The 11,844-nt window shown below is 38.4% G+C and overlaps 2 protein-coding genes across 2 annotated transcripts; both read left to right on the top strand.

Moving 5' to 3' along the window:
* Positions 1 to 2,603: 2,603 nt before the first annotated feature.
* On the top strand, positions 2,604 to 6,389 carry LOC111223332. Its single transcript, XM_022747437.1, has 6 exons — positions 2,604 to 2,797; positions 4,266 to 4,408; positions 5,141 to 5,205; positions 5,837 to 6,016; positions 6,097 to 6,201; positions 6,308 to 6,389. Exons 1-6 carry the CDS (start codon positions 2,678 to 2,680, stop codon positions 6,340 to 6,342), a joined length of 648 nt encoding a protein of 215 aa, XP_022603158.1. The 5' UTR covers positions 2,604 to 2,677; the 3' UTR covers positions 6,343 to 6,389.
* A 2,344-nt stretch (positions 6,390 to 8,733) lies between these two features.
* Positions 8,734 to 11,471, top strand: LOC111223331 (saxitoxin and tetrodotoxin-binding protein 1-like). Its single transcript, XM_022747436.1, has 6 exons — positions 8,734 to 8,925; positions 9,135 to 9,280; positions 9,653 to 9,744; positions 10,721 to 10,846; positions 11,087 to 11,206; positions 11,338 to 11,471. The coding sequence occupies exons 1-6, from the start codon at positions 8,800 to 8,802 to the stop codon at positions 11,385 to 11,387; spliced, it is 660 nt and encodes a 219-aa protein (XP_022603157.1). The 5' UTR covers positions 8,734 to 8,799; the 3' UTR covers positions 11,388 to 11,471.
* The last annotated feature ends 373 nt before the right edge of the window (positions 11,472 to 11,844 follow it).

The following is an 11,844-nucleotide window of genomic DNA, read 5'->3' as shown; positions in this document are numbered from 1 at the left end:
ACACTGACTTTATCAAGACAGCAGGGAAACATGAATGAAAAGCTGATTCTGCTGGGGATAATAGAAGTAAAGGCTCTAATATTAGCCTCAACAAATGAGTGGTTCCCTCTGTCACTGAGGTAAATAAAGCCCCCATATGCAATTAAAAATGTACAATATAATATCAATTACAGTTGTGCTTGGCTGCAGTACTTGAGTAAATGTTACTTCCTACCACTCCATTGGTAGTTTATTTACTTTATTATGGCTCTGAGGCTCTGCAGTGCGGACTGCTCTGTAAAATTAAAGGTAGACTTCACTTTAGATGTAAAAATAAACTGAGTGAAGGACCAGAGACTGCAAACTGGAGTGAAGCAGTGTTATGAAATTTTGATCTAGGTCTGATCTGGTTTACTTTAATTTGACCTTTGGCTCCCTCTAGTGTTCATTAACACACAACGCATACACAAAGTGAAGCGTCTTGTCTGTCCCTGGAACAAACCACAGTGCAGGTTTTAGTCTTATACTACTCTGCAGAGGGTGATATCTGTCAGTGGACTTTGGTTAAATGTGGTTCAGATGTTCATGTTCCCATCAGGATGAACTGTAATAACTCTGATTCATATAGCACCATCATCAGATTACATTCAAATTTGTCCACTACTTACTTACTCTAGTACTGATTATTTTCTTGATTAGTCATTTATTCATATACTCTAGAAAATAATGGACCCACCTGCGCACAAGTTAGCATAAAAAAGTAAAAGTAAAAAGCAATGTGATGACATTCAAGCTATTTGCCTTCACAAGTTGAGAACACATAAAAGCTCCCTCATTCTGCATAGTATAATGGCAGCTTACTGTTTACCATGAAAGTATAACTGACACAAGAGATATGCCAGATGGCTTATGTTGGCACAGAAACTCAGATGCTGCAAAAGGCTCAACTGATCATAGCAATTCGACTCAAATTAATTGATTTTGTACTTTTAAATGTTTGTGTGACTAGGCCTTTACTCAATAAAGTAGAATAAGACAGCTGTAAAATCATTCCATCTCAAGTGAAAGTATTGCACTCCAAATGTTATGTTAGTAAAAGTACACAAGTGTTATCAACAAAATGTACTGAAAGTATGAAAAGTAAAAGTAGGCTATTCATGAGCCCTGTCAGCATCATACTTGTCTGATTGTAGTACTGAACTTTTTTAACTAAGGCATGAACACGTGTTTGCAGCATTTTGACGTTGTATCTACTCAAGATTGAGCCAGATACACCAACCTAGTACTGGACTCTATCGATCAGTAAACTTGTCAACTGCGTGGGAGACTGCAGACAAATCTAACAAGATAAGGACAGAGTATTCACCTTTGTCTGCAGATCATTTGTTACCCTAGAGAATTTGAGTACACAAGCGAAGCTGAAGTTATACAAATTTATACTGTACTTTAGTAACTGCACAGAAGCAGAGAGGTGGTGATTATACATGGTGCATAACACTGCATGTAACCACAGAATAAATGCAAATTTAAAGTGTTTTAGCTGTTTTCTAAGACATAGCTGACTAATAGCTAACAGAGGGACTGATAGATAGCTATAATGTTAGCTATGTTGGCCATGTAGCCAGCACATGTTAACAGCTAGATTGTTTAGCCTCCTTTTGTCTCAGAATGGGAGGATAACAGTTTTCTGTGTTTAAAAAAAATCAGCTATAAGTGAAATTAAAGCCACACAAACTTTTGGTATAGATACGCAGGAAGGGTATAATTTTAACATTAATAAGTTGTGAAAAATAGAATATCCAGCTTAATGATAACTTGTTGTGAAAAGAAGTTGAAAACTATGTTTTTAATTTCAACAATTTATGTACATTTAGAGGGCAGGATGAGTTGAGAAACACATTATTCACAGAAATAAAACATTATACTATTGTATTTTAGTTTTATTATCTATTATTATTTATTACAAACTGTTTCATCTGTTTGTTTGTTTTTGGAACAGTACTTTATGGAATGTAAACAGGTTCTATTTTTATCTAATTTAGTATTTCTTTCACATCAACAAAGAATATTTGACTCATTTTTGTACCTGAAAAATCTTAACTTTACAGTATGTGATTATTATTTGAAGCTTTGTCCAGTGACAGTAAAGGTGATGCTGCCTGACAACAGGCGCCAAACGTGAAAAGCATTTCAGTCCATAGCTGCCAGTTCAAATCTAATGTGTTCCTCTTATCATTGGTGTACTTTTATGTTTCATTTATTATGAATTGAAAAGCATTTTAGCTGCAGTGACAGCGCAAAACAAAGTGTTAGGTATTGCAGTAATGTCAGAGGTCACATTGTATTTCAGTTTGGGTTTTAACTGGACTGAAGCAATCATGATGTTCTGTATACTCAGCGTATTTGTGTGACATCGGCGACCAAGGGTGATTCAACAATCAGTAACTCATTGATACACAGACCGAACAGTTTTAGAACTTTGAACTGGCAGAGAGATAACCTAGCAGTGAAATACTGCTTACCTAAGTCTGGGCAAAAAAACGAACACTGGGAACTAATGTCAATAATGGAAATGCCCAGAATCTTTCACCAGCAGCAGGTATAAAAGCTAAGTAGCTTCGCAAGGCTCAGTCATTGTTGCTTTCGTGAGGTTTGTCTTATCTTTACAGTTTTTCTGAAGCTGACCAGCTGGAGCATCATGAATCTGTGGTTCAGCAGTCTGACCCTGGTTGCAGGGTTGTTTCTGTGTAGCACAGCTCTGCCACTTGAGGAATGCCAAACCTTGGTCACGCCTTCCTCACTGGCCGACCCCTCCACGGTAAACCCTCCTCTGATTCCTGCCTTAGACTTTGAGCGTGTTCATTAGACATTAGGATTGAGGCATCAAAGCAGTATTGAACGATGGTAACACTTTATAATACAGCCTGCAATTTACAGCTTACTTGTGTTGCATGCAACTGACCGGACTGAACATTAAGCAAATATTTTATTGATGTATTGAAAGAGTGACCATCATCTTTCGCATCATATGTACGTTCGACAATAATCAATATACCATATCTCAAATTTCCTCTGATTATCACCCTCAGTGAAAATGGATAACAAATCATGGTGTTTGTGTTGTTTTGTCTGTCACAAAATCTCTTTGGCTGCTCCATCCTGATTATTATTGGCACAAATTACAAGCAGGAGAACATGTTTGTAGGTGTAGGTTTTTAAAAAATGGTTTAACAAACACTAGAACACTTACCAATTAGCAATGTTCAGTGCTGCAAGGCCATCCCAAAAGGTCCAGGTCCTACAGAAAGTAGTAACCCATGAGCAGGGACTCTCTGGGGAGGTAAAATTATCTCCCCAGAATTTAATTTAGGACATGGTTCTTCAAGTGGAAACACAGGTAGACAGAGTTCCACGAAAGTTCTTTGTTGCATAGGAAGTTCCTGCGGCATAGACACACCTTACAGGAAACTAGAGGTTTTGAGAACAGCTACACATTATATTCCAGCTCTCAAGCCCTGATGTGGGATGACGGACAAATGTGACATCAAGACTTAACTGTTTTGCTCTGACATTAGACAATCTCCATGATACAGAGAGACATCTTTAAATAGATGTTTTTGTTTAGCTGATCAAAGAATATGTAGTAGGTGTAAAGATAGATTCACTGGGTTGACTTAGAATGTTTAACTATGTATCATCAGCATAGAAATTAAAATAAATAGTAATGTTACCTAATGGTAACATACAGAAGAAGAGAAGAGGACCTAGGATGGAGCCTTGAGGTGCACCACATGTAACTGGTAAAACAGCTTATTAATATGAAATACATGTTCTACATATGAGTTGGAAAGATAGGAAGCTGGTCTTTATGTTATTCTCAATCAAACATGTCCAAGTGAAATGTATTAATACCAAACTGTTTATATTTGAACATTTTTTTTCTCTTTTCCTGAAGTTAAAGTTTGAAATTTGATCAACCTATCTCACTATGAACAAAAATGTGTTATTTTGCAAAAACCTTTTATCCATTCAGTAAGTTTGCGAATTTTAAATGTCTAAATACAAGCAGCTGTACAAGAGGTTTGCCTGATGAAAACATGATGACTTGAATGTATGGATGTGTGTGTGAATGGTTGAAAGTGAAAAAGTGAAAGTGTTGTAAAACACTTTTGATTGGTCTTTAGGACTAGAAAAGTTAAGTGCAGTATTTCAATATTTAGCCCTGCTTTCATTAATGAAAGGTGTTTGTGTGTGTTGTCACTAACTGATTCCATGCTTTTGTGCAGATGTATGGAAGGTTAAACGTGTTGGTGGGCTACACTGACCATGAAGCATTTAATGGCATCCTTAAAGTGACCGACAGCTCCTGGTTAAAAATCAGCCCAACATCCAGCCCAAATAAGATTGTAATGAGTGAGGATAACAAAATGTGAGTTGCAACACCAAAATATACTACATAATAATTTTTGCCTTTTTTATCATATTGAAGAAATCATTTGAAGAGAGACTCCCCCTAAAACACAATTAAAAGCTGATAGAGGTGATCACTTTGCTTTCTTGGGTTTTTCTTTTTTTTTGGTCAATATCCTGTCCCTGTCTCAGTTAACTCCTAATCAAGCAATTCTGTGTTGTGATTTGATTTTAATTTAGATTTTGGAAAATTCATGTCACATTATGGAACACAGTTCAGTCAGGTCCTAAATACAAAAGTGTGGGCTTTTCATTCCATTACAGTACAGCAAATGTGTTCCTAAAAGGAAAACACATGTAAAGATATGTGTTGTATTTCACTTTATTTCTTTGTTTGAATTGTTCTTGTAGTGTGTTAGATACGAGGTGGTGTTTTAACCAGTATGTGAGCTTATCTGTGTGTTTTGCCTCGTAGTCAAATTTTGTCATGACTTGCTGATGTTAACTTAGATATCACTTAGACTCAAGTTGTAATAAACAGGAATTATCCTTTAAACTTTGTGGTGAAAACAGAGCTTGTTAGGTAACCATCAAAACTCATTCTTGACCTTGGAAATCTGAACATATTGATCCCAACTCAAGGTCCAATTACTAGCTGTTTACAGAGCTATCACATAGTCTTCATTGGTTGATTAGTTTGCTAGGTTTTCATGGAAACTGAAAATTCAATCTTCCTCTGTCTTTTCTCTAGGAATGGACAGTGCTTTAGCTCATCGGTCAACATAACTATCGATGGCAACACTGCAACAACAGACGGTGAGTTACATCATCTGACACAACACCAACGTTTTTAAATTCAGCCGGGTAGACCAAGTTTCAAATTTGCATCAAATTATAAGCTTTAGATTCATCACACATGTCATCCGGTTGCCTCCAGATGCCTGTAATTAACTGAATGTTTAGATGCAGCTGTGGACACTGCTAAGAAACAAACATTTGACACTTTACCGACATCCCTCATTTGATTAGGAATAAAACTCTGGAGGAAAATGATCGAACTTTCTCTTAATTTTGTCAAATTTGGAAATAAACTCCAACATACAGTAAATACAGCTGTGTGATGCTAATCCATCACTCTGGAGGAATGCTTGGTAGCTTTCTGTCTAATAACACTAATAAAATTTGCACAGAGCCAAGCTATATATAAGATAGGACAGGAAGTTATTCACATCCACCATTTTTGTAGTTTCACCTCCTGAGTCAAGCATTAATCCAGCTTGAGTCTCATCACATCATCAATCCACAACTGTATTTCTGCCTTGCAGTGTCATGTATACCAAACAACAATGTAAGTTCATAGTAGGGGAAAGGAGGATCCTCAGAGTGATGATGAAGATGTCTGATAGTTGTTTTTGCTTGAACTTGCACTGTTTTCATTTTCCTGCAGCGTATCTGCCCTCAATTGCTAACATCACCAGTGTGTTCCACTTGGTGCCGAGCTGCGACGGCTGTGTGGTCTTCAGCATAAACACCACCGCCAGCAACTTGGACCATTTCTTTAAATTGCTGAACATGACCAGCACTGTTACAAATGATGAGATCGTAGTTCACTCACTTTATCTGATGGGTAAGACAGAACAAGCCAGATAGAGAAAATAACAGACTCTGAGTCCAAAACCTTTATTAATTTCGTCTTTTTGCCTCCAGGTAAAGAGTCAACCGTCAAGGACTCAGACATGGAGCATTTCAAGAAGCAGGCAAGCTGTTTCGGCTTTGACAGAGAACCAGACTTCGTGTATGACACAAAGAAAGGTGCGTCATCTGTAAACCTTCCTGCTGATACAGGGATATCAAGATGAACTGTAGTTGTGTGATATCAGATGGAAGTGATTTCTTTATTTTGTCTTTCTCTCCTCAGGTTTCTGTGTTGAGGGCGAGGGCATCCACATCTAACTCAACTGTTTCAACAGAAACAGAGAAAGTAAAGTGATTAAACATCAGTCACGTGGTCTGTGTTTTTTATTATTTGGGGGGCATGGTGGGGGTCAGTCCTCATACATACAATGCAAACAGGAGCTGATAACAGCTGATTCAGCTGCTGTTAATAGAATATAGAAAAAAAAAACATTGATTGATTGATTGATTGATTGATTGATTGATTGATTGATTGATTGATTGATTGATTGATTGACTTTAAGTCAAGACTGTCCTTTAAAACCAAGCCTCTAGGTCGTCAGTGCAACAGGTTGGAGATTGGAGAACTGGTTGTTATTTTCCACCTCAGTAGAAATTTGTCTTTGGCTTCTCCCAAAGTAGAGTAAAAATACACACTCCCAAATACATACTCCCATAACACAACACACTATTAAAGACATACAGCATGTACAACATACAATAGTGCAAATGAACAGGTAGCAGCAGGCAGGTTACATAAATACCAGGGAGAAAATCTTATAGAATGACATGTTTCTTAAAGAAGAAACTAACAAATACACTTTATTCACCGGTAACAATAACAAACAAAATTTTATTCAACTTTAACAATGAAAACAAACTTTATTCAACTTTATCAATAAAAACAAACTTTATACAACTGTAACAATAAAGAACTTAATTTTAAACTTTAAGCTCTGTGCTGAAAATCCTTCATCAGTGTGTTTATCAGGAGAACATATCAAAGTCTACCAGTCTGTGTGGGCAGACTTTGGAACATTTGCCCTTTAGGATTTAAACTCTGTGACCTTGTTCCTGAGCACAGAACCTGCAGCTTTGGTGGAAAACTTCCAGATTCAGATTAATTGACCATGATTTTGCAGAAATGAATGGCTTTCACAAAAGAAAAAAAGGGAGGTCTTACAACATTTGTATCTCATAATCACAAGGTCAATTTAATGGTAAAACCACTGACACCTTATAAAGTTAGCTTACCAGAGCTGTCTGTATAGAAAATATTAGAAATAGTAACACTATTTCTTTATCTAGTCCAACATAAAGTCATTAGGGGACCTTTTACCATTACTTAATTAAATACATTGTTGTGGGATACAGAATTTTTTAGATTGCAAACATAATTCTAATGGGTTTTGGTGCTACATATATTGGTAATTACCATGACTTACAGTTGCAAATAATTTCAACCCCAATAATTTATTCATTGATAAGACATGAAATTCACACTGTGGTAACCTGATGAAATGAGTTTGCTGACTCAGTGTTCGAGCTTACTCCCATACAACATGCCCAAACTTTTTGTTTTGTTTCCAAAGGTCAACTTCCTAAACAATGTTGACTGGTTATGTCACTCATGATATGTCTTGTATTATATTAAAAAACACCAAATGGATGTTACCAAAGTTAAACACACATCGGAGGAGATCTTTAATGAAGTCATACTGAGCGGCCTTGTGATGAAGAACAGAAAAAAAATCACATCTCTCAGCATCATTGACCAGCTGTTAATTCATTATAATGTCATAAGTTTATTCAACTTGTTTTACATTTTGAGTTAATGATGCTACCTAAGTAATTCTCACATTTTGAATGTGAACCAGCTTTGTTTTGCAGTGAAGTTACAGTCGCTAAGCACAGAGTACTTAACTGAAGTTTTATATATCAAAGAAAAAAATTAAGTGTGAATGGTTGTTTGTTTCTATATTTTAGCCCTGTGATAGACTGGCAACCTGTCCAGGTTTGCACCGTCCTCTCACAATGTCAGCTGGGATTGGCTCCAGCCCTCCCACAACCCTAAAAGGATAAGCAGTATGGCTAATGAATGAATAATAATGGTCCCAAAAACATTTTTTAATGTGATAATCAAAAGTTTTTTATTTTAATTTATTCTTTAAAGCAATGGTAGAGAGAGACAGGAAAGTCTGGAGAGAGAGAGACGTAATGGTAAGGACATGGCACGCGCTCTACCAGGTGAGCTACTGGGGCAGCCCCATCTGTGACACTTGTGGATCAACATAAGTGAATGTTCAGCAGCAGAAAACACCTCCCACACAACAGATCTTCTTTTATACCTCCTCAAATACAATAAACTCATGTTTATATTAATGATAATAATAGTAATAATGTTAAAAACCCCAGACAGTCATTACTAAATATCCTGTCAGTCTTGGTTTATGTTTCTTACAGAATAAACAACAAATCAATCAATAGTCAAATAAATCAGCAGAATCTTCCAGGCACTATAAGTGATGCAACAATGGTGGCATAAGTCTGTCTGTCGTCAGTGTATGAGAGTGGAATCTAAGGGTCAATAACACAGTGGGCATACACAAATTCTTTGTACTGACTCGGAGCCTGCGTGGGCCCAGGGCCATTAAAACCTGACCAGCTTCCCCCCTCTGATTCCACCTTCCTGACAGAGCACAGAGCAGGGTGCGTTTGATTTTGTCTCAGAGCAGGATGTGTTGTGTTGTGAAGCAGGCAGTGCTGCTGCTGCTGTTGGCAGCGATCAGCTGCAGTGCAGCGCCGGCCGCCGACGAATGTGAAGGACTGCATAAAACTCTGCCAGCGAAGGACCTGCACACGGTGAGTCTGTCTGCTCAGGGACATGCCTTAGACCAGGGGACAGAGCTTCTCATCACCAAGTAATCGAACCTTTTAAAATCCACCATCTTGGCTTTGGCCTGGACTAATTCTGCATTGTTTGAAAGCTCCTGACTCTCTCTGTGCAAAGTATTTCAGGATCCTCTCGGCTGCTGTCTGTCTGACTCTGAACTGTTTCCCTCCTCCTGCAGATTTTCGGGGACTGGGTTCTGGTCTGGTCCGTCTCCGACCATCAGCAAGGCTGGGACCTGTTGCCAAATGTTTCCAGCTCACACGTGGAGCTCCGGCTCCTGCCCGACAATACAACCATCATGTTCAACGAGAGGAACATGTACATGTGAGTGATTCCCCTGCAGATCATTCAAACAGTGGTGTAGAGGTGTGATCATCTTGATTCAAATTATCAGAGTTTATCACAGATGATCCTCTGAGTGCAGCTAGAGTGATTAACCATCAAAGATTAAACCAAAGTAAAAACATGTATCAGAGGCTCTGAGTAAAGCCTGGTGCACTTAAATGATCCCTCACACTGTAGCACAGTCAGTGGTCACCTGGTGATTTCAGACCAGGTCACCACAGTCCCTCAGACTGTCCTGAAGCTCAGTAGTTAACTACAGTCAGACAGTCTGACTCTTTAGATCCCAAACGTCTGCATCAAAACGCTGCTGTGCCTTTATGTTGTGTTGTCTGACTGTTGTGTTATTTCCAGTGATAAGTCATGTTCCAACTTCATCATCAACATGTCCATGCCCTCTGATCCCACTTCCGACGAGCACCACCCACTGAACGTCATCGCTGCCAGTGAGTCGCATCTACACACACATGCACACACAAACACAGACGAATAGTATAGTATACTGTAGTATTGTATAGGAAGCAAGTGCAGCATAGCGTAAATAAAGTATCATACAGCACAGGTGTAAAATAAAGTATAGTATAAATAAAGTATATTGTAGTGTCAATAGAAAATAGTACAGTATGTGTGAAATGTTCCAAAGTAAAAGTATAATTTAGTGTAAAACTAGTATGAAATAAAGTAGATGCAGAGTATAGTATGTTCTAAGTGGTGGTATAAGTATAAAGCAGAGTACAAGTGAAGTACAGAATAGTTGAATATGGTGTATTTTACAGTATATTATATGTATAGTTCAGTAGTAGAGGAAGTATTAGCAGCTTTAGTGGCAGTAGTAGAAGGCTAATAGTAGTAGCAGTGAGGAAAGTGAAGTTTATACAGCACAATTCAGACACATAAGGCAATCCCTTTACAGAGGCAGTGAAATGCATTAGAAATAGAACATTAAGATGACATTAAAATAGCATTTAAAAACTATAGAAACAAAATAAAAATATTCAAATAAGTAATAAGTAAGTAACAAACAAATGCAAAGATTAAAAAGATGTTACATGACACTCTCAGCAGGTGTCAGGTGTTCAGGAAGCTTGTTCCACAGGTGAGGAGCAGAGAAACTAAAAGCTGCTTGACCTTGCTTGGCTCTGATTGTGAGAACACTGAGTAAACCCGTCCCAGATGAACCCTCTGGATGCTTCATATCGTGCAAGCAGATCAGAGATGTGTTTAGACCAGAGACCGTTTGGTGCTTTGTAGTGATAGGATTTTAAAATCTTCATCTTTCATGTTTGTTATTGACCGAAGATGCAGCGTCTCTACCTATTATTGTTTCTCATCAGTGTCTTACTGTTGATGCTGACATTACTGTGTGTGTGTGTGTGTGTGTGTGTGTGTGTGTGTGTGTGTGTGTGTGTGTGTGTGTGTTAGCGGTGGAGAAGGACGGAGTCGTTCAACCGTACAACGACTCAGGTGTAGTGGATGTGTATGAGAGCTGCCCAGACTGTCTGACAGCCGTCTACAAGAGCATCCACGGTCGATACCTGCTGAGCTACAGTAAACTCACAACACACACACACACACACACACACACACACGCACACACACACACACACACACATAAACACATTTCACAGTCAATACATTATGATAGTTCAACATTGTGGAAAATAAAGTGAAATGTTTTGTCAGTTTCCTCACAGTGGTTATAACGCCAATTAAAGTCAGATGAAGTTTGCCTCAAGCGTGTTGTGTGTGTGTGTGATCTCAGCGCTGTGTATGTTGTGTGTGTATCAGGGAGGGAGGGACATCATTCGGATGTGGAGCAGTTGAAAGCTGCCCACAGTGACCACAGGAAACAGGCCGAGTGTCTGGGATTCCCTCATGACAAACCGTTCAGCTACGACGGCGCCGCAGGTCAGTGACTCGTCCAGCTCCCTGACGTGTTTCTGTGAAATCTCTGTGTGAAGATACAGGTGTAGTCAGGTGGATAGAAAACAATGCTCGTGCAACAAAATCACACTGAAGTGACCCTCCTCTCCTCACAGATTTTTGTCATAAGAAATCTTCTCCAGAGGCCAAGCAGGAAGAGTCCTGAGTGGAGAGGATCAACGTGCTGAACCACGAAGTGACGATGTGTGGAGAAAAGTAATTCACAAATAAAATAAAAACAGATACTGAAGCCTGAGCGTGTTTTTCTTTCAAGAGGCTGCAGAACATTATAAGATCATCTAACACTTGTTACCACACACAGTTGTCTCTATCTGGTTTTCTTTGGTAATATGAGGAAATGTAGTAACATCCAGATGTGTCCTAGATACAATCATTTCTTATGTTCTTCATGAATAAACATCTGGATCAGAAACTCCAGTGCTGTGTTGACTGATGAAATTAACTTCAGACAGAAATTCATTAATAAGTGACTGTCTGCAGTAACAAGTTGTTCCACCAGTACATAATCATGTCACAGCTGTTTATTCCTCTATAGAATCTTCTTATTCCAGTGTAGAATTTCATTGGGAAAAAATGTGTTCCCGGCAGCAGAGCTCCTGTAT

Source organism: Seriola dumerili, unplaced genomic scaffold (genome assembly GCF_002260705.1).
Source record: "Seriola dumerili isolate Sdu_G_001 unplaced genomic scaffold, Sdu_1.0 BDQW01000110.1, whole genome shotgun sequence".
Classification (NCBI taxonomy): Eukaryota; Metazoa; Chordata; class Actinopteri; order Carangiformes; family Carangidae; genus Seriola; species Seriola dumerili.
The sequence above is the reverse complement of the archived record's forward strand: the minus strand, read 5'-3'. Positions and strand labels throughout refer to the sequence as shown.

Bases quoted from the DNA above. Each gene is read 5' to 3' on its own strand.
- LOC111223332 (XM_022747437.1), top strand. From the start codon at position 2,678: ATGAATCTGTGGTTCAGCAGTCTGACCCTGGTTGCAGGGTTGTTTCTG. The intron at 2,798-4,265 runs GTAAACCCTCCT...GCTTTTGTGCAG, and splicing joins CACTGGCCGACCCCTCCACG to ATGTATGGAAGGTTAAACGT. The intron at 6,017-6,096 runs GTAAGACAGAAC...TTTTGCCTCCAG, and splicing joins TCACTCACTTTATCTGATGG to GTAAAGAGTCAACCGTCAAG.
- LOC111223331 (XM_022747436.1), top strand. From the start codon at position 8,800: ATGTGTTGTGTTGTGAAGCAGGCAGTGCTGCTGCTGCTGTTGGCAGCG. The intron at 8,926-9,134 runs GTGAGTCTGTCT...CTCCTCCTGCAG, and splicing joins CAGCGAAGGACCTGCACACG to ATTTTCGGGGACTGGGTTCT. The intron at 9,281-9,652 runs GTGAGTGATTCC...TGTTATTTCCAG, and splicing joins AACGAGAGGAACATGTACAT to TGATAAGTCATGTTCCAACT.